Source organism: Podarcis gaigeae, assembly GCF_964106915.1.
Source record: "Podarcis gaigeae genome assembly, chromosome: 14".
NCBI classification, from domain to species: Eukaryota; Metazoa; Chordata; class Lepidosauria; order Squamata; family Lacertidae; genus Podarcis; species Podarcis gaigeae.
The window spans coordinates 28,659,062-28,685,126 of NC_139690.1; the positions used below are offsets into that span (position 1 = coordinate 28,659,062).

Here is a 26,065-nt window from a genome sequence, read left to right on the forward strand (position 1 = left end):
TGTTGGAAACACTTGCAGAAACCTGGCCCTTTAGGCAAGGAAGAGGTGGTCCTTGTCCTGGGCAAGTTGTGAAGAAAATGGCAAGGCTTTCTAACTGGGAGGGGGTAGAATGCTTCTAATGCCTTCCTCTTTGCCCCCAGAGCCCACATCCAGTGAAAAGAAGAACGGGTCTGTCACAGGAGTTGTTTCCAGGTAATAGGCAGGTACTGGTACTTAAGCCCTTTGGGACAGAGCTGAATGGCATCTGCTGGGAAAGGGGTGTGTGTGCTTATGTGCCATCCTCCTGCCATCCAGTTTAGGCCCAACTGGGCCAGACTGACAGTATCTCTAGGGCTGCTTTCATCAGTTTTCCCCATGCGTGGGTGAACTGCCCATGTCAGAGAGGGCTGAGCCCCTGAGAGGTATTTGGAGGGGCAGGAAAGCATGTCTTGCTCCCTCCATCCTTCCAGATACTCGTAGCTGCTGCTAGGGAGGTGAAGGATGTTGGTATTTAATGGCATCTGAGGGGTTTTTTTGAACTAGAGGTCCTTGTGGGTGCTTGAGGCCCCAGCATTCTGGGGCAGTTTCTGGGGCCACCAAATACTGGCCAGGTTGCCTCACTGCTAGCAGGCTCATAGGCCTTAGCTATTTCTTTGGCAGGATTGATACTTTCTGAGCCTGTCTCTCTCTTCTGCCTATAGCTCCCGGAAGGTGCCATCCGTCTTCACTCGAGTCTGTGAAGTACAGCGTGAAGAAGACAAGGCTCAACGCCCTGAGCTGCCTTGTCCACTATTCAGGCAAGTCCATGGAAGGCCTCCCTGGTGCTGTCTCTAGGGCTGTCTCTACGCAACCTCCCTTCCACATGAACTAATAACTCATCCCAGTGTGGGAATGTTCAGGGATGCAGGAGAGGATATATTGTGTGATTATATCCTTATCCAACTTGTGTTAACAAGTTCCCAATATCAGCAGAGTAAAAACATTCCCCTTTATCTTAAGTTTGCAACAGTAGCGTCTGCTCAGGTTCGCTAGAACCTCTATAATAATTACTCTGGTAATTTCCCCTTTATTCCCTCTTAAAATACAAGACACGACACAGTCCTTTACAAAATATAAAGAGTTTACTCACATTCTTCGGATCCCAGAAGGCAGGCAGGCTAATAAAGAAATATACATTTGGTATCTATATTATAAGAAGATAGTCCCTTTCTCCTCTCTTGGTTGGGAGCCAAGAGGGCATCTTTAGCATAGCAGATGTTGCTTCTTCGAAGGAAGAGAAGAGAGAGAGAGAGAGAGATGGCTGCCCCTGCCCTGTGCTTTTGTTGTTACCTGCACAGGTGAGGCCACACCCACCTCTGGTCACATGCAGAGGAAGTCTGTCCCAGGAAGTTTACCTGCTGGCTGGACAAACATCCCTCCCCATGTCTAAACATGTACGCTCTAGGAATGTTGTAATTGACTGCTCCTGTGTTTTACATCCCACACCCAGGCCATGTGCTGCTTCCCTCTGTGTGCAGTAGATACTTCTGGGAAATCCCTCCCCTAGCTAAGGTGCATCTTGGCTTTGCTGAGCCACCCCAAGTTCTGCCTGTTGGAATCATATGCTTGTGCCAGGCCTGTTGCCAGTTTGAGGCAAGCAGGATACAACTAGGACATGCTCAGTGGGCAGTGTTTGTCCAAGGGCAGCTGGTCTTGCAGGGTGAGGGCTATAAAACAGCAGCAGTTGAAAGATCCTTTTTCTGAGCAGGTCTCCTGGACAGCCAGGCAGCTTATTGGGACAGTTGGCATCACGCAAATGTGATAGATTGCGGGATATTTTTCTGAATGCTGTGTCCCTTTGTGTGTGTTCATATGCATGCATGGCTTGTTTAGTCATTGGATATACCTTGTCAACAGCAAAAATACACCTAAAGTAAAAATATGCCTATGCAGTCTCTGTACAATATGAAATTCTGCATACTTGGTGGTTTATGTACAGGGATTAAAGGGAAGACTCCAAATCACAGACCCTTTTAGTCTTAAATGGGTAGCCATGGACAAAGCCATGGACAAGAGGTCTTTCAACACAGTCATTCCAAATGGGGCTGCAGGCTGAGAATCAGCTTATCTCTTAGTAAGGGAGAACTTTGCCTTTGTATCTGCTTCTGGGTTCCCTAGGAACATCTGACTTGCCCCTGCTGGTAACAGAAGACGAGATTTGGGTGGACATTCATTGTGATCTGGCAGAGCTCCTCTCATGCTTTTCTGATTGCTTTCAGGGGTGACCTGTTCAATTTCCCAAGTTCCCAGGAGGAGCAGGAGCCACCTGCAACCTGGCAAAGCCAGCGAAGGCTTGTGCCCCTGGGTTGTGGACCAGTCCAGGACTCTGGCTTGAGCACTAAGCGGACAGTGGGTTGTGCGGAGGAGGGAGAGGACATGGAAGTTGAAACAGCAGGAACTCAGGAGCAAAAAGAACAGAGGGCCCCCCAAAAGGCAGCTTCCGTTCTGGTGGCTGCAGGGAATGATGGAGCTCAAATGCCAAAATCTGGCACCAGCAGCAAGGGGACGCAGGCTGTGGCAGAGTTTCTTCGAGGGCCAGCGGAATTCACGTCAGCAGCCACACAGACAGTGCCTACTGGCCAGGTGGAGGTGGGGACCAGCACGGCTGGGTTGTGGCCAGGACAGCAGGACACTAAAGTGCAGGTGGAAGAGGACCATGGATCTAGGCCTGCCAGGGCTGGGCATGCGCCAGGGACCCAGCACAACCAGGTGAGAGGCAGTTGGATCGTGTACTTGGAAAAGGGGGAGGGGGGAGAGAGGTGCTGCTGCCTGTGGCAGGGGCAAAGGATTATCTACTACCTCCTGGTCTCAGGTTTTAGAGTGGGAGGTGGCAGTTGCCACATGTGCCAACTCTGAGCAAGGTGGGAAGAAGCAGCCTCATCAAGAGAAGCACTTTGATTGGTCAGCCCAAAGGTCCACCAAGTCCCCCTCGCAGTAGTGATCAGCCAGGTGCTAGTGAGAAGCCCACATGGGTGGCAATGGCTATCCCTGCCTCTGAACGTATTTCGTTTGTTTGTTTATATATAAATATATAAATACAGTCAAACCTCTGTTATCGAACGTAATCTGTTCCGGAAGACCGTTCGGCTTCCGAAAATCATTCAAAAACCGGAGCAGGCAGTTCTGGGATTTCGGGAGCTGAGGTTTGGCTGTATGAGATTTATATTTAAATATATTTATAAACATTTATTTCATATGTCACGACATGCCATATAGGTGAAAACTGCACAATTACAGTAAAAATGTCAAACAGATCAGGCAGAGCTGTCTGACAAAGAAATCTCAAACTATTGCCATCATAGGTGAATGGTTTCTGCAAGTGCATGTGATGACCCTGTCCTCTGATAGTGAATTTCAGGAAGGCATGATTGTCCAGATGCATTTTGGGGCATGCCCTGCATTTGCTGCCAGTTGCTTGTATTGAATAATTCTGGTGCTGCAGGAGGCCTCTCTTGTCACCAAGCCATTTTTAGTTGCCCTTTTATGTGCCATTTGCAGCTCTGCGAAAGCCGTTCCTGCCTCTAATAGCAAGCTCAGGTGGTGAGTGCTGATGGGATTGGAGCTAAGAAACAGTGAAGAGCTGCTGTTGCCTGTTAGTGTCCAGATGGTACTGAACTGGATTGACCAGTGCTGTATAATTCTGTATAATGCAGTCTCCTGTTCCTTTGACAGTGATGTTCCCCTTTCATTCCAAACAGCAGTGTGCTGTGGAGGAATCTCTGAAAACTTTCTGCCTTTTTCTTTTCTTCAGCACGAGGAAGGGTTTGATTTGCCTCGCCCGCCCCCAGGCAGAGCCCTCCGGCGTCATATACGGACCATCCGCGAAGTACGAACTGTTGTCACACGACTCATCACAGACATCTACTACAAGGATGGGGCAGAAGTGGAACGCAAGGTAGTGGAGGTAAGGCGAGAGATGTCAAGGCCGGGACAGTTCAGAAAACGGTTTCTGCGTTTTTTAAAGAGAATTTTTCCTACTTTTCCCAACCAATAATTTTGCTGTTTTGGAGAACACTGAATAAGACTCAAATAAAATGCTTTCTCCTTTGGATTAAATAAGCAAGACAAACCTGTTACTCAAAATGAGTTGTCAAACACCAGCAGTTGTCAGTTGGCCACCATAGAGGTATAGCGAGCACTACCTACTCCTGTACAGAAGAATTCATCATTAAATCCCCACAAGTTCATTCCCGTAGCGGACAGGGCATGCTTGCCCTTGTTCCTTTGGGCTGCCAGATGGGTGTGTGGACCTCAGAAAGGGAAATCTCTGACCTTATCCCATGTGATCTTGGGACAGTCACTTGCCCGCTCGTTGTCTCTAGGCCTCCATCTCCTTTTCATTGGTTTCCTAGGGCTTCTTGTGCTTTGCCAGTTGCTTCTCTGAGTTTGCCATATTGGTCCCCTACTTGATAATACACACTATATCATACGCATCCAGGCCATTTTGGAGCCACAAATCCTGCTCCCTATCTTGCACCTTTGAGTGTTGGACCTGTGAACCTTAAGGCACTGTGATCACAAATTACCTATTTGGTGCTGGTTGTTGACGTATGAGCATCTACTCTTGCGTTGTATTCTTTTTAAGACTTGCAGCAGAGTTTATTTTACAGAGAATCTTTATTATTTACAAAAAAATTACACCAGTCAAATAAAACTAATAAAACAATATAATTCCTTCTCCTCTAGCCATCTGACCAGAGACTCAATTGCTGACTCATTTACAACTTTGTTCATTTACACACTAACTGACCTTTATTGACCACATGCCCTTAATAAAGGCACCTGTTGCTGGGGAGATTTTTCTGTTGCCTAGCAACCTGTTCAAGACCAATTCTCAAGTTTAAATTTAAAGGCTTTGTAAAAATATATGCAATCATAAACCCTGTAGAACAATACCTAAGCTTGATCCATCCTTTTAAAATACAATCTTTTACATGTGCATAGCATATATCTAAGTGTTTTGGTTTAGGTTTACATTTTTCTTTCTTTCCTGCAACTGGACTATACACTCCAGAGTTTCCTGCAAGACTCTTTCAAGATCAGACAGGCATTGTGTGGGGTGTTTTCACCATCAGCTTATTTCTCTGGGTTTTCTCTGGCTGCTAATACTGTTAAGGCAGGTTTTATTTTTAAATTGCTTCTTGAAAATTTAAAGGAGCTTTGGGTAGGTAGGGAACCTTGGAGTAGGCGAGCTTTTGTCAGGGTTTGCTTCCGCAGTTCAGCTCTGCTCTTTTGAGATGGGCGCTTGAAGTGCCTTCTCCAGCGAGAAGAACATCACTTTGCCTGTTCTGACCTTACAGGTAAGTATTTTATTTTGTTGAGCGGAGGAGAGTGGAATAAAATGCCTTGTGGCTAAAGGGTGTGGCACTTTCTCCCTCTTTCTCTGATAGAGCTGAGCATCAACAGGATGGATACCCAAAGAGTTTCCTGTTTAGAATGTCAGAAAGTTGCTCTGTTGTGGGAAGAGCACTGCTCTGGGAGCTTTGCCCTGCCCTACATGTATCTGGCTGAGAGGGACTTGCCTGTGGATGGATCCCTCTTGGGATCTGAAAGCGCTGGTCCTAGGGCATCTCTCCCCTTTTGCCTGGCACCTGGCACCTTCCCTCCCTCCCTTGAATCCCAGTCTGCTTTTCTTTCAGGAGCGAGAGGACCCCATCATGGAGTGCCAGGAGAGCGAGGTGGACGTCTCCCCCTCTCGCACGGGAGGCTCTTCTTCGCTTGCCTCTGGAGACCTTGGTGACATCAGCTCCTTCTCATCCAAGGCCTCCGGCCTCCAGCGCATGTCCAGTGGAGGGAGCAGTGCCTTGTCCGTCACACACAGTGGGACAAGTTCTGGGCAAGGAGGCACTCTTCTGAGAGGAGGGAGACCTTGCCAAGGAGCCGGGCCTGGAGACTTGGCCTTCCCAGGGGTCAGAAAGCTCAGGTGGGTGCAGGGCCTCTGGGAAAAGGACATCAGAGGAAGGCTTCACTTTGGGGGAACAGCAGGGTGGAAGAGAGAGAGGTCATTTTGCATTCTTTGGAGTTTTGTTTCAGGTGGGGCATGAATATGACTCTGTCAGTGTGTTGTTTAACCAGATTCCAAACTGAAAGCCTGTGCTATACTTTTAAAAGGCCATGGGTTCTAAAACGGATTGAATTCATTCACAGTAGGCGAGTTAATATTTTTGATGTCAAGAAGGTTTTAAATACTTGAAGGTTGGTGTTGTATTGAGTGATGTTTCAAACTGGGGAAACAATGCGGCAAATCATGTTGGGTTGCCTTGTGAGCAGCTTTATTTGGGCTTTGCTGTTTACCTTGAAATGCAAGGGATAAATTCTTTGTGCCCACAGTTCTGTGCCATGACCCTGGGAGCATGTGTGGGGCCTCCAGGGCATTGTGGCTGGCAGGCAGGCTGGCTGTGCAGAGGTTAACGCTGCCTTTGGTTTCCCTAGCCCTAGGAAGGGGGGCAGCCAGCCTCAGTCTCCAGTCCAGCCTGACCATGCAGCAGTTACTGGGGTGTGTGAGGAGGAAGCGCAAGGCATGATCAACCAGAGGAGTGGCAGAGCCCCTCCAACTCCTCGCAGACGAGGGCGAAGGGGCCGCCTCACATCACGATCGGCTGGAGCCAGGTAGCGTGGTGAAGGTCAGCTGATGCTGATGAGGGAGGTGACCCTGGTGGGGTGGAGTAGCAAGAGCTAAAGGCCCTTGCAGCTTCTCCAGCTGTTTCTCTCCCTGGATCTGCAGGGCCAGCCTGCCAGCTGTGGAGGATCTGTCAACTACAGCCTTGCCAGAAGAGGACTGCCACACGCATCGCCCTTTGAAGGGGCAGGACCGCAGCATCTCCCCTGAAATCCCCTTGCAAGAGCGTCTGGGGGTTTCTACCAGCACAGAGCTTTCCTCTGCCGCCACCTCCTCTTCTGCGAACAGCTTTGTGGGCCTCCGGGTGGTGGCAAAGTGGTCCTCGAATGGCTACTTCTACTCTGGGACTATCACACAGGATGTAGGGGGTGTCAAATATAAGCTGCGCTTTGACGATGGCTATGAATGTGATGTTCCAGGCAAAGACATATTGCTGTGCGACCCTCTCCCCCTGGAAACAGAGGTGACGGCCCTTTCGGAGGACGAATACTTCAGCGCAGGTAACTCGTCTGGCTGGCAAGGGACCTGCAGTGTTTGGGGTGGGCGGTAGGGAAGAGTTGGGTCCCAGGCTGTGAGCTGCCCTTATGATGCCTTCTGCCTTGGCTGCAGGGGTAGTGAAGGGGCACCGGAAGGAGGCTGGCGAGCTGTTCTATTGCATTGAGAAGGAGGGCCAGCGGAAGTGGTACCGGCGGAGAGCAGTCATCTTGTCTTTAGAGCAAGGGAATCGGCTCCGAGAGCAATTTGGGTTGGGCCCCTACGAACCCGTCATGCCCCTGACAAAGGCGGCTGACATCAGCCTTGGTAAGCAGCCTGTTGGCAACTGCCCTGTGGGTCTGGCCGAGAGAAATGGGAACACCTAGGAACCTCTTAATTGAGGGCTGGAGCTGCAGGGTGCTGGCCTTGGGTAAACTCTTCAGTTTTAAGAGGCGCAAGTGACTTCCTTCTGCTACCCTGCAGAAAACATGCAGAGGGGCCTTGGTGCTGCTGCGTGTTGAGGTGGGAGCTAACAAAATTTTCCTTGTGGGGCTAGATAACCTGGTGGAAGGAAAGCGGAAAAGGCGCAACCTTGGCTCCCCCAGCACCTCCAACAACACAACACCCACCCGCAAGGGCCCTGAGAGCCCCCAGACCCCGCACAGGCTGTCTAGCAAGAGGAAGCTAGTTGCCTCAGAAGAGGAGAGATCCCCTGCCAAACGAGGGCGGCGGGCAACCCCTACAAAGCCAGGTCAGACTGTTTTATGTCTCCTTGTATTGCATCTCTTCTCCCTGGACCAGACTTTCCCTTCTTGGTCTCCTCCAGCCTTTCCTCCCAAACCAGAGGAGCTGGAGCTGAGCTCTTGCACCAGGAGGATCAAGGCTCCCCTCCCTCTCCATGAGAGAAATTCTAAGTTGAGGCTGCTGACCTGCTGTCAGGAGGCAGCCACAGGACTTTGATTTTCCTCCCTCCCTCCACAGGGGCTGCCTGTTCCAGGGAAGCAGTGAGCCCATCTGTCAGTGGAGGGGACTTGGGAGATATCCCGGCACCAGATGACCGATGGGGGCCTATGCCCCACAACAAGACTCTCTTTCTGGGCTATGCCTTTCTCCTCACAATGGCAGACCCCACAGATAAACTCTCCAGTTGCCAGGAGCCTGCAGTGAGCAGCGAAGAGGAAGGTGAGTGCTCCATTGCTCCAGGGAGGCTGTTGGGGGCAAGGGTGGCCCTCGTTGACTGAATCTGGTTAAGCCATTGCTCATTTAGGGTGGTGACAGAGAAGGCAGAACTAGGAAGGGACCAAACGGGGCCCACCTAGTTCAGCATCTTGTTCACATGGGGGCCAAAGGAAGGCAGCTTGGCCAAGGATCCCTGGTAGGGATTCTGCTAGCTGTGGTTTCTGTCCTCTTTGCAGGATAGTGGTGTGCCTACAAGGGTTAAGGAAGTGGCAAGTTGTGGGGCTGCAAGAACTTTAAGTCAACAAGCCAGTATCTTACTGCACTTTTCAAAGTTAGTTTATTGAGGGGATAGTTTAACCTGGGACTTGGTAAGACTGGCTGTATCCTTGCACCTTGCCAGCCAGTGTGCAAGCACATCACAGAAGGGCTGTTGGGCAACATGACAGTGTGAAATCCCTTGAAGGCTACTTGAGGAGCCGTGCCAGGTGGCAGTCATGCCTTCTGCTATTCCAGGTCCTAGAAGCCCCAAAGATAAGGAATTGCCAAGTGTGGGGCAGAACATGTTTGCCATCTTGTGGCCCTTTAAGAGAAATCAGTGATTTGGGAATGAGCTGCAGATCTCTCCTACAACTTTCATGCTCCTTACAGCTACCATTTGGGGCTTGCTTTAGGGCTCAAAAAATAATTTCACTAACTTAACAGTCAATTTCTGAACATGGCTCCAAGTGTTGGTGCTTACCTTTTAAAACCCTTTGCAGCAAGGGGCTTGGATTTTTGAAGGACCACCACCTTCTGAACGAACCAGCCCAGGTACTGAGGTCATCACTGAAGGCTCTTCTCTGGGTTCCCCCTCCTTCTCTTAATTACATGGGTGCTGTCTTGAAGGTTTTCTTGGCAATAGCACACCCCTTTGGGTCACTTTCCTCATCTGTTACTACTATCTCTTATGTCTTCTTGGCACTAGGTGAAGACCTTTCTGCATTTCTCTAGGCATCTCTAAATGTCTAAATAATCTGCTGTGCTGCACACAGTTCTTGTCAATTGTATTATTTTCTGTTGAGTATAAAAGCAGTTCTTAGAGCACATTACTGAACAGTGGAGAATATTTTTTAAAGTGAATAGCTGTTCCTAGTCATGTTTAGTCTCTGAACTGAATTTCAATGCAGTTGTTTTAATGTTCTTTATTTAACAAAATTAATAGTTTACAAAGAAAAATCAAAATACTAACTTAAAAATTGACAGAAGCAAGCATTTAAAAGAAGTCAACATGCAGCTTTTAAAATAGAAATAAAATCTGAGATTTTGATTGTGTGGAAATGTTTCACAGTTCTCTTGCAAGGGAAGAGGTGTAGTGCTCTATTTATGCTAAAGAATTAACTCCGCTAACTTCATCCTGTTTTCTAGACTTCTTGGAGGTAACACCTTACAACAAACACTACATTGGACTGCAGCTGCAAGCTGGAGGTGGTTTCATCCTGGAGGACTTCAATGAAAGCCAGGTCAGGAGCCAGAGCTGGGGATACATGAAGTAGCATCACCTAGGTTGGCAGTGGAGATTTATTTAGAGAGGGTGTTGGTGCTTTGCTGCTGTTTTCCTCTTAATGATGAAATGGATGCTTTTCTGGGTGTGGTCCAAGGGAGGCAGGTGCGTGACAGGTGGCAGCTTCACCTGCACACAGGTTGTCAAATGGGAATTGCCACTTGTTCTCCTTTCAAGGCCTGGGATGAGAAAAGGAGGTGCCTGGCCATGATGCTTCTTGGAATGGGACAGATCTTGATAGGAGCTGCTTGAAATAGAGGCAGAGAGAGCCTCTTTTCCTTCCATTGGCACATTTCTCAATTCTCTACTTCTGCCAGTACTCAGCCTTCCATTTTGCAGTTAGCCTGGCTGGCTAGTTGTCAAATAAGCAGTTGACCACACCCGGTGTTTTATACTGAACCTGCAGCCTCTTCCAGGGCTTTGTGTTTGTATGGAATCCCCGGTCTCAGCCTCCACTTCCTTTGTCCAGTGCAGTGCAGCCTACCAGTGCTTCCTGATAGCAGACAGACACTGCCGCAACCGGATTTACTTTCTGTGCCTTGCCCGAGGAATCCCCTGTGTGTCTCACGTCTGGGTCCATGACAGTTGTCATGCCAACCAGCTGCAGAACTACCGGAATTATTTGTTGCCAGCTGGTTATAGCCTGCAGGAGCAGAGGTTGCTGGACTGGTAAGTCCGTGAATGTTGGAGGGACCATGAGCAGCTTACCCACCTGGGCAGGTGGAACAGGGTGGCATGCCCAGTTCCTTTGCAGTGGAGCTGCCTCTAACTTTTGCTTCTTTCTAGGCACTCCCGTGAGAACCCTTTCAGTAAGCTGAAGGTGCTTCTGGTGTCCAGTGAGCAGCAGGACTTCCTGGAGCTCTGGTCTGAGATTCTTATGATGGGGGGCGCTGCTTCTGTTAAGCTGCAGGAATCTGCCTCATGGAGCAAAGGTACAAGCCCTGGAAGGCAGCCAGCTGGTTTCTGTGGCGGGTAGATTGGCAAGAGGCTCTCCGTTGCCCACTGAGACATACCAATCCCCCTGTGCAGAAAAGAGGCCTGCTTTAACTTATCGATTCCTGAGGGTTGCTGAGAAGTTGGATGAGGCAGGGCAAGAATTGATTGGCTGCTTCTCCCTTCACCCCTTTCCTTGTGTGGAGCTGCCATCCATCCTTTTCCAAAGGCAGCAAGATCAAGTACCTGGTGCTGTGAACAAGCAGGAGGAAAGGTTTGACCACACAGGGCAATTCTTGTTTTCTATTTCCACAGATGTGAGTCTGGCTGTGTTTGATGTCGTGGTGACTGATGCTTCGTGCCCAACAGCTTTCTTGAAATGTGCTGAAGCGCTACAGCTGCCAGTGGTGACCCAAGAGTGGGTGATCCAGTGTCTCATTGCGGGGAAGAAAGTTGGATTCAAACACCCAAAGTATCAGCTTGATTCTGTCCCCAGTTGAACCTTTTTGCTTTGTGGAGGCTGTCATTGTCACCCAGGTTTTAAATGTCTGTGTCACTTGAACTGTGCATGAAGTGCTGTATATAGTTTTAACTTCTGGACTTTTATGATAATAAACGTCAATTTTCTTGTTGCAGTACCTAGGATTTCTCCTCTTACCAACTCTAAAGTGGCCCAGCATGATTGCTTGCAGCTGCCAGTGGAGGGAAGAAGCGAAAGTTGCTCATTTAATACGCTGACATCAATTGCTGTAGATGGCCTGTCCTTTTTATCCCTCGGTCCATGAGCGGTCTCATTCAAGGGTTCCCTAGAGTTCCTTACTTACTTATACCAGCCTACACTATGTGTAGATGCAGACTAGGATCTGCCAACAAACGTGGAGGTGTTTACACATTGTTGGTGTAGTTGCTCATGAGTGGGAGGGGCAATCTCCTTGTGGAGACTTCTGTTCCTCAGATAAGAAAAAAATATATACACAGTGGATTGGGCACTAGCTAGAGTTCTTCCATGATATGCTTTTGCTGCTGAACTTGGAAGAGTAGAAAGAAACATGTGGGCTGGAGAAAAAAAGCAAAAATAAGACTGATGGCAGAAGAAAATGAAACAAATAGGGGTGGAGGAGGAGGGCAGGTTACCTGAAAGGCACCACTTGTTTATTCTCCTCCTCTCCCTCACCGTGTGTGTGAGAGGAAAAGAAGCTGCACCAAACCCCCCACACAAAAAAGTAGAAAGAACACTTTCATTGGCAGACTCAGCCCAGAATGGAAATATCCACGGTATCTTCTCCCTGCTTCCGCATTTAGAGACACCAAATTACATTTTCAAAAAAGCAACTTTCCTGCAGTTAATCACACTTTTCCATTAAGAGCAGGTCAACGCTCACCCTGATTTGCACAATGTGGTTCCTGAATGATGAGGGCAATGAGGGAACCTCCTTTGCTCGCAGCCTTACTTGCAGTGTTAGCAGTAGAAAGAGCCAAATTCGCTGACAAGTGACAGCAGCATTTGAAAACAATTCAAAGTCAATGCTAAGCAGCACTTTCACTTCTGGAAAAACATGCAGCATAAGGAGAGCAGCACTAGAGACATATTTAATGAAGCGCACACTGACAGAGTCCTTTCTGAGTGCCAGGATGAGGTCTCAATATCTCTCAGCACCTTCCCCTCCAGAAGTCAGAACATGTATACTGACCAGAGCAGGTTTGCTTCCCAGAAAAGGTGGCAACGGCCTTCATTGTGAGACTGGTGGTCTATTCTAATCCCACACTGTAGAGAAAGAAGGGGCAGTTAATTAGAGGAAGGGCTGTGTGGCTGCAGCAGGGAGAAGAGTTATGTAAATTGGGCACAGTAGCCAAAACTGCATGATGTTAGAGATGCACACACAATCAATTTCATATTATTTACAGACCACAGTGTGCAAAGTTTGAATTGCATTTTTTAACATTGCACACAGCTGGTTATAAATACATTTATATCCCACCTTCTAGGTCCCAAAACAGAAACAGCGGAAAGTCTAGATTATGCCTAATCATCACATCCCTCTCACCAGCAGCTCTCAAATAGGCTTAAGACCTTGTGTGTGTTTCTGGTTAGTAACAGGCCTGTGTAATTAAAGATTCCCAGTCCTTGGGAAACCTTAAGCCCTAGAAGCCAAGGAAACCCAGGCTAAGGATGGCTGTAGAAGAGTCCACGTTCAGGCAGAGCCTCCCACCACCAGCAGGAATATAACTAAAGGGGCTTGTGTGGTTTCCTGGCACTTGCCAAGGCCTACCTGCCCAAGGTGCCTCCAGCCTGGGTATAGTATTTGTTGTAGTCAAGACGTAACAGCAACTGAGCCAAGTCTGAATTGATCTGGTGATTGTGAACACTGGAGAGGATCTTGAAAAGGAGTGAAGACTGACAGCTGAAGCCCTGCAGAGGTAAACGGCACCCATGAGCCATAAATTGAGGGCTCTGCCTTAGCCGAAAGGGCTGAACAGAGAGGAATAGAAGGCCACTTGAACCCATATGGGGAGGAAGCATCCCAGGCAGCTGCCCCACCTCATCGCTCACCCTTTGGGAACTGCTGTCCTGGAGGAGGAAAGGCCCCAGCTGTTGCTGCCAGTATGCCACAAGGGCCTGACCAAGGCTGTTTCTGATGAGCTTCATGGAAGAGCAATGGCCAGACTTCTTGTGTTCCTACCCCCACCCCACGCTGAATTCATCAGAGAGCTGCCTGCTCTGAGTTTCCAACATGCTTCCACAGGAGAGATGCCCCAAAAGCTTTGGGCGATGTTTTTCAGGTAGAAAAGTACAAGGCGCACCTTGGCCAGGATGCTTAACTGGGCCGTCCCCCGCTCATCCAATGGTCCCCGGTTCTGGCTGACAAGTGAGCAGAAGCTATGGCATAGATCCAGTATTTCATTCAGACAGTGGAAAGCCTGCAAAACCAAAGAGCAGAAAGGAGATGGAGGGCCTCACCAGAGCAGAAGCTTCTCGTCTTGCCCTTCCACAGCCTGAGATAACGACAAGATTCAGCAGGATTATTGGACTGGTTTACTCAAACTATTTCACTTCTTGCTTAGTAGAGCAATTCTTAAGGTCTAATGGAGCTGATGCAAACAAACAAAACAAAACAAAAATCTTCATACACTGCACAGCAGCTACCAAAGCCCGAAATTTCTGTTCAAGCATCATAAGCTGCTCTAAACATGAGTTTCCAAGACCAATGAACATACTTTGATAGGCTCCAGATTGCCAAATGCTACCAAGTCACCAGGAAGACACTCCCCCCAAAAAACACATGATGAAGGCAAACTGACACAGTTGCAGTTCATTTATTTTCTATCCTGCTTTTCTATACAGACCTGTACCTCATTATTCATTTTAGCAGGTAAGGGCTTTGGGTTGTGCTCATGGCCAAGCAACACAGCCATGTTCACAAGGGTCTGGCTTTTGCTTTAGTTCCTTCTTGCCGTGTTTGCATTGAAGTGAGCTAGGAGTGCTGTACTGGATGGGCATTTGGACTGTTCAAACAGGACCAGTTCTTCTCCTGGGGACACAAGGCAAACAAGCTATGGGGATCACTCACTGGTTTCAGCAGAATGAAGGACTGTGCTAGGAGATTGCTCAAGAAGTGATCATGTGCCAGTCGAATGCTCTCAAAGTCACGGGTGGAGTTGATCTGCTGCAGAAGTTGGGAGAACTGAGACTCCAGAACATCCACCTGAGGATACGGAAAAGTGAGGGAGAAGATACTGCCTGCTGTTTCCAGTCATTTCCAGCCACCAATTTTTGGTGGGAAATTTAGGGTATCGCTGGGAGAACTGGCTGGTGCATATCCCCTGGAGGAGCAGCACCGAAGCCTCAGAGTTAGCCCCTGAGACCTGTGTTGCTGCTCACCTGCAGATAGTACTGCAGATTGTCTACAAGGAAAGTCATGTGATGGCGCAGTTGCCACTTGATGGCATCTGTCCTGTTGGATTCCAGGCGCTTGCACCACATCTGTAGAGCCCAGCAGTGCTGCAGTTCAGCCTGGACTCGACGCACACTTAGCAGGTACTTGAAGACCACATTGTACCTGCAAGCCAAGAGGAAGGCAAGCAAAAGATAGCTGGGTCAGACCAGGCCAGCATCTCCTCCTCCCACCCAGGAAATGTGTGCTCTGCTACAATCAACCTTTGACACCAAAACGCCACAGAATCCACCTGGAAACAGAAACAGGGATAAAGCGGCCCTCACTTTTCCAGGACGGCAGGAGTAAAGAGGATATGCAGGGGCCACTGCACTCTGTAGGAGAGCCCCAGAGCAGCCCAGCCTGATGCGGGGGATTCATGGGGAGACAGTTCCCGAGAAGGCGTATCTCGAGCTTGAGCGGCATCTGAAAAGGAAGCCAGGAGGCAGGTGGGCAACAATACGGCTGCAAGCCTTGCAGGACCCCACCCTCCTTCTCATTTTATCAATGGGCAGCCAATGCAGGTGAGAGACTTGCTCCAGGCCACCCAGGGGGTTGATGAGACTGGCCTTGGCTTTGAACTCCCAGCTTCCCAGACCTAGGGCTGCCACTCTGCCTCTATGGAACTAAATTGGCTTTGTGGCTCTGTGCTTGCAGTTGTGGTGGGGCCTAAACCTGCCCTGCTCAGGGCTGCTTGGCTCCCTGGCACCAGCACCCACCTCGGTGCTCCTTTCCATAATAGTGGATGGTCAGGTGAAGAAGAGGAAGCAGGTTGTCATCGTCAAGCAGCACTTTGTGGGCAGATTGCTGGAAGGCCACATTCACATCTGAGGAGGAGAGCCAGACCAGAACGACTTACTCCAGACAAGCGCACAGTGAGCAAGGAAGACACAGTCACCTGTTTCCACTCTCCCACCCCCATGCCCTTTTCAGTTTGTGCCACAACAGTTTACAGAGCCAAACTGTGCCTATGCAGGAGCCAAGAGTCTTGGTACAAAGGCTTGGGAAGCAGGGAAGTATCTGAGTAGAGAGTCGTCGGTCTGATCCACCAATCTTCTCACCAGCTCAGCCTAACGGAGAAGCCAGATCCCATGATATTCATAATATTATGAAAATGATTTATAGGTGGTACATGACCCCAGTCAAGCTTGCAAAAATTTATCATTTGCCTGATAATAAATGTTGGAAATGCAAAGAAAATGAAGGTACATTTTTTCACCTTTGGTGGATGTGCCCAAGGATTAAGGCTTTCTGGGAAATGATTTATAATGAAATGAAAAAGGTATTTAAATATACCTTCCTGAAGAAACCAGAGGCCTTTCTCCTGGGCATGGTCGGCCAATTGGTGTCAAAGAAGGATAGAACCTTCTTTATGTATGCTACAACAGCAGCAAGAATACTTATTGCAAAGTACTGGAAGACACAGGATCTACCCACTCTGGAAGAATGGCAGATGAAGGTGATGGACTATATGGGATTGGCAGAAATGACTGGCAGAATCCAAGAGCAGGGAGAAGAGGCGGCGGAAGAAGATTGGAAGAAATTTAAAGACTATTTACAGAAATATTGCAAAATTAATGAATGTTAGAATGATGTTGGATAGAAATTAAGTGCTTTCCAGCTGTAATGGTTTAAGAGAATATGGAAAGAAAAAAAAAAGGGTTAGAAATAGGTTAAAATTTATTGATAAGGATTTGCTGAACTAACAATTTGAATTGGAATACAAAAAAGGGAGGTACGAGGAGGTCTGGGAAATAAGTTAATGAAAAATAAGTAATGGAAACTTTATGTGTTTTTAATTATTTTTATTTTTGTATTTTTGTTATTTTTTTCTTTTTTTCTTTTTATTGTATTACTATTGAAAACTTTAATAAATATTCTCTTTTTTTTAAAAAAAAAAGAGAAGCCAGATCCCATGAAACTCACCATGTTCTGTCACTGCGGTGGGAGGTGTCTTCAGCATCTGCTGTGCAGTGTCAATGAAGGCCTGAAACAGTTCTCCTCTCCCCAAGAGATAAAAATCTTTAATAATCTAGAAAGGAGGTGAGAATGACTAAATGCATCAGGATACAGAACCCATTGGCCCCTGCAAGCAACACTCCACTGGCAGGAGTGAGTCTCCTCCTGCACAAAGAGAGAGGAATAGCTTTGGAAGCTCCATATGGAGATTTGCATGTACCTTCAGTTGTCCTATTAAATCTGATTCTTCCACCATGAGCTTCCACAAGTGCTAAGGGAGAGAAAACAGTCCATCAGTATCAAGAACCAGGGATCCGCAGCAGCAGCAGCAGTTGCTGCGAGCACCTTCCACCCCACTGCAGCCAGGACTTGATCTGTTTGCTTTGAGTGACAGAGACTACTTGCCCATTGCTGGCCAGGCTCTCTATGCTCTATATGGCAGGACTGACAAACAGCCAGTCTATGGGATATTGTAACAGTTGAGGCTTTTAAAAAGCTTAATTATTGTGCAGGGTGCATTAGCAAGAGACAAATGTTAATTCTGGATCCCCACCTGTAAACCCCCCCCACCAATTAGACTTTGAAAAGCAGGGGAGAGGACAAATATCACCTCACTCTCTGCATTAAAATCTGCCATTAAAATCAAATCTCCCACACATAGATTAGACTTTATTAAAGCTTTTATTGTTGCTAATGGGAGCTTTTAAGATAGTGAGGCTTTCTTGAGAAGGGAGAAAATTCACTGAATGGATGCTGGTGGTGGTGATGGGGTTGCTCTGGCCTGGCCTGGCACTTCTGACTCCATCCCTGCCACCTTCCCAGCATGTAATCCCAAGAAGGAATGTGGCCCTCAGCCTGAAAAAGGGTTTCCAAGAAGCTCTGGCGAGGGTTTGCAAATGGCTCCCTGCTACCTCACAAAGAACTTAGCACATGCAACTCTAGAGCTATGGCTGACCTCTGCCACAGTGCTCCGTATCCAGTCCACCACTGTCTCAAAGTCCACCAGGTTAAAGAGAGGCTGCTGTTTGAGGCGATGCAGCTCAGCCGCAAAGGTGTCCTCCTGGTTCTTCAGGATGGAGCCTGTGAGGCAACGGAAGGCAAGGAAGAGTGGCCTAACCTGGACACAAGATGCCAGTCACGGCCTCCATCAGCAGAGCTTTGCAGAGGACAAAGACTGTTCAAGGTTGCATCAAGATCCAGCTTGTAAAAGTGGAGGAGAGGAGAAGGGGAAATTGCTCTTCCACTTTTTCAAGCAAGTTCTTGAATAGGTCGGAATTTAAGACTGGAGAGTGTTTGAATTGTAAGAATTTGAAGCCTTTCAAGCTCCTGAAACACACTGAGCTTCAATGAAGTTCTGCATCTGTGAGCACCAGAGCCTGCTCTCCTTTTTGCTTTGTGGCTGACAGATGCCAACAACCCAAGCTTATGTAGTAGACGACCAAGATGCTTCAAATATTTTAAACAGATGGAAATGGAAAACACTTCACTCCAGCCCACTGAGGATTGTGCAGTGCATCTGATGGCAGCAGATGTGCAACTACAATTTGGGAAACCGGTAACAAAGCAGACAATGGAGGTGGGCTGAGGATGGTCTGCCTTTGTTTTATCCTGGAAACAGCTGGCTGGTATTAAGTCAAAAAACCTCTTGCTGTTCCAAAGTGGCCTTCCTGAGAGGAGGGCACTGTGGCTCCAAAATATTTTCAGTGCTTTCCAGTCGTTCTGTATTAAGTGCAAATACCAGAGCTAGGAGGAAGCAGGTCCTTCCATGGATCTGTTTTAGTGTGTGTGTGTGCGCGCGTGCGTGCGCGTGCATACACGTACACACACACACACACACACACACACACACACACACACACACATCCCCTTTCTCTGGCAGAGTAAAGCAGCCATCAGAAAGCAGCCTGAGAGCTAGACCCAGCAGGAAGAAGAAATTTTAGTTCACTGTAAACATTAAAGGCACCTCCTTGGGGGCTGTATTGGTGAGGCAAAGCACCAACAGGGGCTCACTTTTTCTTTTCTTTTTACCAAAAGCTATGGAGCCACCATAGTAGGGACACTGGTGACGTTGTGGTCTAAACTACTGAGCCTAGGGCTTGACAATTGGAAGGTTGGCGGTTCGAATCTCCGCGACGGGGTGAGCTCCCATTGCAGGGTCCCAGCTCCTGCCAACCTAGTAGTTCAAAAGCACATCAAAATGCAAGTAGATAAATAGGTACCGCTCCGGCAGGAAGCTAAATGGTGTTTCCATGTGCTGCTCTGGTTTCGCCAGAAGCGGCTTAGTCATGGTGGCCACATGACCTGGAAAACCTGACTGCGGACAAACGTCGTCTCCCTTGGCCAGTAAAGCGAAATGAGCGCCGCAACCCCAGAGCCATTCGCAACTGGACTTAACTGTCAGGGGTCCTTCACCTTTACCTTTATGGAGCCACCATACTCTACCCGAAGGAAAGAGTGGCAGAGCAAGGGGGAGGGGTAGCTCAAGTGCTTTGCAGGGAGGGTCCATTCCATCTTGCTGGGTGCCCTTATGAATGGACAGCCAAGAAACAACCACCCTGCAGCTTTCAATCCTTGCTGCCCCCACGCAGAATGAAATGAGTCAAAGTGTCTCCTACCTTTTTTGGTAAGGCTCACATTTTGACTTTCAAACATCTGGACAGACTCTCCCACAAAAAGGATCTTCTCAGCAACTCGCACGGGGATGTAGGATGGCAGCATTTCAATCCGCAGAGAGAACTGCTTTGGGGATGGTGCCAACATGTTCTCCTCTTCAATCAGCCGCTGTTGGAAGGAGAGGTGAAAATGGTGGAAAGTCAAAGAACCCCACACACAAACGTGGGGGCTCCAAGTAGAAAGCCCTGCCCCCAATCCTGAGGTGTGTGTTAAGACTTAGTTGGAACCACCAAGCTGTGTCAGCGGGGAGCTGAGCAGGATTCTTGATCCACGAAACAATGGATGAGGAGTCAGAAAAGAACACTTGAGCTATCAAAAAAGAAAGCTCTAGATCCAACTACAAAAAGATGACTGGAGGGGACTGAGCAGGTTTCACGAGGCAAGAGAGCACCTGGCTCAGTGGCTAAGCATCTGCTTTGCATGCAAGCAGCCTTGCATGTCCAACCCCACAACAACATCTCCAAGTGGGACAAGGAGAAGATTGTGAAGCCCTAGGGAGGGGCTGCTAGGCAGTGTGGACTATGCCGAGCTAGAGGGATTGGGAGGCGGATTCAGCTTCCTTTCTATCCAGCACCCAAACCTCACCATGTCCTGCAGCTCTCGCAGCTGTTTCCCCGTCAGCCCTCCGATCCCCAGGTCCTCCTCCTCCTCTTCAGGCTGGGTAGGGCCAGACCCTGAGGAAGGGCCTTGCTTGATGAAGAACTCCTCATGTTGGTCCAGGAGCAGCCCATGCAGCATCCAGGCAGAGAGCTGCTTGTACATGGCAGCATGGCACATGGCCAAGACCCTGGAGGGGGGCACAGCAGCAGAGGGAAGGGGGCTTGACCAGGCTGCAGCCACAATGGAGCTGCTGCCATTGGTGGCTGGAGACAGGGAAACAAGCACCATCCAAGGCAACAGCGGGACTTTAAGTTATTGAGGGGGCAGGTTCCCGGGACCCATAACCTGGCATTCCTCTTTAGCGCTTGGGCAGGAGCCTCCAGGAGGGTTTCTTACTTTTCCAAAGCACGGCGCACGGGTGGCAGGCCACCTCGGCTGTGTCTGTGAACCACCTCCAGGATTTGACAGCCATGAATCTGCAAAGGAAAAGCAGATCCCTTGCAAGAGCTGATGTTGCCATATGTTCCTACAACACTGGCTGGCAGCTGGATTCTGGAAGGTCCAGAGACCAGCTAGCCTGGATGGTCCAGCTCCCTGCTCTACCTTTCTGCGGATGATGGTACCAGAACTCCTACTTCCCATTTTTCACCTCCACTGAGGTGAGAGAAATCAGCACCATCTCAGTTACACACAAGATTTGCCCTCTCTTTTCAAATCAAGCCAGGCAGGTGCCTATAAAAAGAGGGCCACCACCAAGGGAGATCAGGATTCTCAACTGTACCTTCTGGGTCTTTATTTGCTCCACCACAGTCATCAGTGAGGGGAAAAGGAGCTGGAACTGCAAAACAAGAATCAGCTGGTGAGGACTGATTTGCTAGTTTGAGACGAGGATAGGGGAAAAAGAGAACAGAGTGTTGTACTTAATGTGACAGACAAGATCTTTTTCTAATGTGAGTTGGGAATCCTCCTATGAGCTGCTCCTCCCACTCACTCCAACAGGGAAGGCTATACAGAACAGCCTGCGTGGGAAAGAGCCTTCCCTAATTTCAATGTCACACAGCAAAATGGAAGTATTTCCTTCTTGCACAGGGGCTTCATTTGTGTGTGGCCTTCATGCTTTGTCCCCCCCCCCCTGCAGTTGGGGCTCCCCCCCAATAGTCTACCTAAATAAGTAGACATCTACTAAGATTACCTCCCTAACTTCATTAATTCTTCAAGGAATGTTATTTGCCCCCTTTTAAGGTGCAGACACTGTACCTGCTGTGTAGGAGACGCTCAAAGATAAAAGTGTCAGATTTCTCTTGCTTTGGACATCAGAAATTGGAAATGGCTGCCAAGATTCTACTCACAGAGATTCACTCTGCCACAGTATGTTTCCTAAACCACACACAATTACTTGCACCACACTTTAGGTTTTTGCAAACTTTCCACATGATCAGGATCATGTTCCTTAAGATAATGCCTGTGCAAGCCTTTTTCTCGAAACGCGAAAGGAAAGGCCTTCCATGTTGCCTATTGAACATCAGGCAAGAATGCAATAACTAACAAGGATCAACATCAACGCAGGCTATAAATGCAGTTCGGAAGACTAAGCTTCCCTTCAGACCCAAAGTACATATTAAATACTGCACAAAAGATGTACCACCTTAATGAACCTGTTGGAAGAGGCATGTGGATTGCAGCCTTCTAGTTTCTCTGCGTGTCTACAGAGTTTCCTTGTGAAAAGCTCTGATGCTGCTGCCGCCACCTGGGCTGAGTCCAGAATTTTGCTATTATCACTGAAAATGGGCATCTGCCTAAACTAATGTTACCTTTCATGAGCAGGCCCTTTGCTCATAGGTTGGGTACTCTAGCAAAAACTGAGCTTGCCTAGGCAGCCCCCCGTCCCACAAGAATGTGGTCTGATTAACCCCCTTGTCTTCCTTCAGTGCAGCCTGCAATGTAGAATAATTTTCAGTGGAAGGCAGCCAACAGGAGTTAAGAGTGATGCATACATAATCATCCCTAGGCAGCTCTCCTTTCTCTTTGGCAGGAAGAGAGACTGAGTCCCCTGTCAGGATCCAGCCTCTCCAAACTGACTAGTCCCTTAAGCAGGTGAATAAAGGTGCTCTGGGGGAAAGCTGGTAAGTGGCGCCTCAGATGGAGCCAAAGCTCTTGTATAAGACCCTCCATTCTCATATTCTAGTCACTCAGGATGATAAACCTTGTATCTCTATTTCCAAGCTTCCTGTGTCCCAAGAGCCTCTCTCTGAGAGACTCAAGAAAGTACTCACCCATTGCTCACACTGGCAGTTCACAGGATGCCCCTTGGGGCAGGAGGGCCCTTACAGAGATTGGGATAGCCAGTGAATCAGACTGAGGGAAGGAAGAGAATCCTTGCCTTTATGAAGGTTGTGTCAAGGCTTGCTCCTGCCTCAGATTTTTTATTTATTCCACTGCAGGAAAAGGATCGGAGACAGGAAAGTGGCCATGGAGCCCCATCCCTTGTGCTAGAGCTCCAGGGCTCAGCCAGACAAGAGCAAGAGCAGTTGAGGTCCTGCCCTTCAAAACAGACCTCCAGACCTTATTCAAGTCAGTGTGAACTAATACAGCTCACTCATATAAACGAGCCTCTTTTCAGCAGGCAACCATGAAGAGAAGGCACCATCCAGAGAAGGCAGCTCCTCTAAAAGAAGAGAGGTATGGACAGGGAGAACTCACTTGATCCAGCGAATAATTGACATGTGAGATGGTAAGGTGAGGATCGGCCAGGAACTGCAAAAAATGAAAGGTGGAGGTGAGAGACTGGAGTAAGTCTTTGTTTTGACTTGTTGTTTTGCAACCCCTAAGTTGCACAAGCAGGGAAGGAGCACTCCCTGGAGCTTTTTTAATATAGCAGTTATGCGGATGGCACTGTTTTCTACAGAGATCCAACATACATGGGTGGCATTAGCAATGCATGACACTGGCTGGCGTGTCAAGAACTGTCTGTGTCCAGACCTTTTAGGTCAAAGCAGTGGGATAACAAAGCAAGGTTTATTCAGTATATTCGTTACCTACACTGGCCTGTTGCTTTTAAATTACAAATTGGTAAGCGCTGCTTTGAGGCGTAATCTTTGGCTGTGGAGCCCTATGCCTGAAGCCAGGGAAAACACAGAAACTTGGTGCAGGTTGGCTTGTCAGGTAAGCACCTGCTGGGTCTGGAACCACCTCCAGGCTTAGCACCTGCTTCTGTGGGGAAGGGAGCCTCCTCCACCCTGAGCTTTCAATATTGCATTAAGCTCCTCTTGCCCATTTTCTCAACTAGCCTTTTCTCACCTCCTCCTTCTGCTCCTTGCCTGCTCTTCCCCCCCCCCCCCAAAAAACCCCCATGTTGCTGCCTGTTTGGGAGATTCCTTCATCCTCTTCAACTGTGCTTTCCCTGCTCTCGCCTTCCAGGACTGTGCACCTGGGAACTCATGAGTTGGTGCTTTGGGCATCATGGTCAATGAGTTGCCCCAGCCCTGCACTCACTCTGGGCTCATTTTGGGTCTGTGGCTGCTGCCGACCCTTGACTTACACCCAGAGTACTAGGCTGGAACTGATTGGCTGCCAGTAACCAGATCCGCTGGGACGTTTTAGAGCTTGGTGTTAGAAATGCTGTCCTTTTATAGCCATGTCTCTCTTTCCGTAACCCCCACCCCCACCCCCAAAGCTCAGTAGGTACTGCAACCAGTTCTTCTCTCTGAGCTTCAATTTTGCAACTGGCTCAGATGGGTGGATGCCGTGACCCTGCTGCTTACCAGAAGAGAAGCCTGTCTTCTGTTGCTTCAAGGGGCCAACACCTCCTCTGTGGTTTAGCTGCTACAGAGCTACGCAGCCATAGTGCTGGAATTTAATGCTCATCAGCATTTTTGTCTGCATGGCTAATGATTTTGTCTCTGTTTATAATGAAGGACATCATCAACAGATGCAATTTGATTGGTACTCTCTCTGCTAAGCAAGCAAGCAGTCATTTATGCTCTATTATTGTACAATGTCTAGTTGTGGGGTGGCTTAGTGAAAAGGAGTCATGAATACAGATTAACAAACCACTATTAGTGGCAAAAACCTGCAGTTGGATTTGATGGGCAGAGCATCATGCAATATTTACTACAGAAACCCACTGTGCTCTCCTTACCTCCTGCTCCAAGTCAAGCAGGGCCTGCCGATATGGACGCAGCACGGCATCAAGCCCAGTGCAGAAAGCCCGCAGATAAATCCCTTGCTGGGAGGGGTGCAGATCCTGAAAGTGGATCAAGGAAGGGTTAATCTCCTGGCATGCATAAGGCTCTAGAACCACCTCTATTGCCATGAGTGGAAGCGACCCAAAGGCAACGCAACCCCCCTGTCCCTCCACTGTTCTGGGACTGCATCCTGCCACAAAAGCCCTTGCACAGGAGGTGCAATTAGGAGAAGGGCTTGTTCAATAAATGAAAGCCTTGCTTTTCAAGAAAGCTCCTCCGCAAACATCACTGTTTTTTGACAGCAGTATTACAGCAGTACAACGTTCTTCCATAAAAGTAGCCAAAACAATGAACACCCCCAAGGCCCAGCAACTGAAAATAGAAAGCCAAGGGAAAAATAAACCTCGGAGGATCTCATGGACAGGGATGTGAGGCCCTTCTAGGTATTGAGAGGCAGGAGGGAGAGAGATATGGAGGCGGCCGGCTGCAGCCCTTGATGTTCTGGCTCTTTGGGGACTCGAGAATGGACGGAGAGAAACAGCCTGTGAGGGAAAGGGCCGAGTCGCTTCCGCAGAGGGTCACTGCCCATAAACGGCCGGAGAAGGGACAGGCAAGCGGGCAAAAGTGGGGGCCTCGCTTGCCTACCTCTGCACATGCTCAGGGGACCGCTCACCTGCGGCTGCACGGGCAGGGCTGCTGCTGCTGAAGGAGCTGACGGGGCGCCGGGGGGAGGCTGCTGCTGCCCGCCCTGCGAGGGGCCTCCTTGCGAGGGCGGCGGCTGGACGTGCTCGGCTGCGAACTGCTCGACGAAGTCGCTGAAGCGAATGTAGAAGGCGCCGAGGCGGCAGACGCGAGCCAGGAGGGCGGCCTCGCTCGGGTGAAGGAAGGGCGGCAGCACCGGCTCCTGAGGCACCTGCGGGAGGGAAGGGCAACGAGAAGCCGGTTAGGGTGGGAGGCGGCAGCGGCGGCCTGGGGCGCCTCTTCCCCAGTGGGCGGAGCGGGACGCCACCTGCAGGCAGACGCTGCCGCCGCCTCCAACGGCGACGAAGAGGCCTCCGGTGTAGCCGCGCAGCGCCAACAGCAGCTCGTGGATCATCGCGGCGGCCGGCGAAGAGCGAACGACGGCGCCCCGCAAGGCCCGACGGGAAAAGTAGGGGGTGCGCGCGCCTACCGCCTCCGAGCGCATAGAGCTAGCAAAAGGTTGGGAAGGGCAGGCGGCCCTCACCGCGCGTGGCTCCTTGGCCGAGCACTTGCAAAGCTGAGCGGGACAGCGCTTCAAACCGCGAGGAGAGCGACAGCAGGAGATCTGCGCGCGGCTTTGCAAAAAAACAAAACAAAACGAAACGAAACACGGGCGAGGATGCCAATCGCAGCAGGCGCTGCAGAGAAGATTGGGGGGGGGGGGGAGCGAGGCGGGAATGTGCTTTCAATGCACTGCTTGTACGTGTAGAGCTAGCAAAAGATAGCAGAGGCAGGAGGCTCTCGGCTGCGGGGCTGCGTTCAAACCGCCCGCGTCTTTGGTTGGAGGAGGGGCGGGTTTCAGAATGGAATTCGTAATCCTGGGCATAGCCAGGATTTGGGGGGGGGGGGGGAGCAGGACGCTCACCTGTCATCATCCTCTGTCTGGCTCTGTCTAGCAGATTCGGAATTAAATGTCCCAACTACAGTTGTTTTAAATTACTTTCTTTGGCCCCCAAGTGTTCAGGAAAATCTCAAAATCTTCAGTCATTTGAAAACAGAAAGTTAAATAAAATTAACACCAGGGAGTACCTTTCTTGCGGTTAACGAGAATATTTTGCAAAATTACAAAGAACTCGCTTTTTAGACACTAGGGCATTTACCACAGGTTCCGATAAAGCAGAATATTTGGCTAACAGAGCGGCAGCTCATACCAAGAACTGACTTAGTTGGTCTTTAAGGTGCTACTGGAAGGAATTTTTTTTGTTTTGAGAGC

The 26,065-nt window shown here is 49.1% G+C and overlaps 2 protein-coding genes across 5 annotated transcripts in view; one reads left to right on the top strand and one right to left on the bottom strand.

Annotated features, from left to right (window-relative positions):
• The window catches only part of TP53BP1 (tumor protein p53 binding protein 1), a 25,771-nt gene extending 14,370 nt beyond the window's left edge, over window positions 1-11,401 (top strand). For all 3 annotated transcript variants that reach the window (XM_083713321.1, XM_083713322.1, XM_083713323.1), the window contains exons 12-25: window positions 141-192; window positions 681-776; window positions 2,238-2,727; window positions 3,770-3,922; window positions 5,658-5,941; window positions 6,451-6,627; window positions 6,743-7,137; window positions 7,247-7,438; window positions 7,668-7,862; window positions 8,093-8,293; window positions 9,695-9,789; window positions 10,300-10,499; window positions 10,617-10,762; window positions 11,079-11,401. In XM_083713321.1, coding sequence (XP_083569447.1) covers window positions 141-192; window positions 681-776; window positions 2,238-2,727; window positions 3,770-3,922; window positions 5,658-5,941; window positions 6,451-6,627; window positions 6,743-7,137; window positions 7,247-7,438; window positions 7,668-7,862; window positions 8,093-8,293; window positions 9,695-9,789; window positions 10,300-10,499; window positions 10,617-10,762; window positions 11,079-11,263 — 2,861 coding nt within the window. In that variant the 3' untranslated portion in view covers window positions 11,264-11,401. The remainder of the gene's footprint in view (window positions 1-140; window positions 193-680; window positions 777-2,237; window positions 2,728-3,769; window positions 3,923-5,657; window positions 5,942-6,450; window positions 6,628-6,742; window positions 7,138-7,246; window positions 7,439-7,667; window positions 7,863-8,092; window positions 8,294-9,694; window positions 9,790-10,299; window positions 10,500-10,616; window positions 10,763-11,078) is intronic.
• On the bottom strand, window positions 9,457-25,312 carry TUBGCP4 (tubulin gamma complex component 4). Of its 2 annotated transcripts, XM_083713324.1 has the most exons (18): window positions 25,121-25,312; window positions 24,785-25,024; window positions 24,066-24,170; window positions 22,628-22,681; window positions 20,709-20,765; window positions 20,324-20,403; window positions 19,913-20,114; window positions 19,270-19,435; window positions 17,610-17,734; window positions 16,875-16,925; window positions 16,622-16,727; window positions 15,415-15,522; window positions 14,983-15,121; window positions 14,644-14,821; window positions 14,333-14,467; window positions 13,566-13,682; window positions 13,034-13,173; window positions 9,457-12,528 (listed from the first exon to the last, which is right to left on the bottom strand). In XM_083713324.1, exons 1-18 carry the CDS (start codon window positions 25,295-25,297, stop codon window positions 12,513-12,515), a joined length of 2,196 nt encoding a protein of 731 aa, XP_083569450.1. In that variant the 5' UTR covers window positions 25,298-25,312; the 3' UTR covers window positions 9,457-12,512. The 2 variants fall into 2 exon arrangements, with proteins under 2 accessions (XP_083569450.1, XP_083569451.1); XM_083713325.1 differs by lacking the exon at window positions 24,066-24,170.
• Between the last annotated feature and the right edge of the window lie 753 nt (window positions 25,313-26,065).

Coding starts and splice junctions, on each gene's coding strand:
- TUBGCP4 (XM_083713324.1), bottom strand. CDS start 25,297: ATGCGCTCGGAGGCGGTAGGCGCGCGCACCCCCTACTTTTCCCGTCGG. Junction 20,766..22,627: donor TCAATTATTCGCTGGATCAA/GTGAGTTCTCCC, acceptor CTTGTTTTGCAG/TTCCAGCTCCTTTTCCCCTC. Junction 17,735..19,269: donor TGTGAGCCTTACCAAAAAAG/GTAGGAGACACT, acceptor GTTGCCTCACAG/GCTCCATCCTGAAGAACCAG.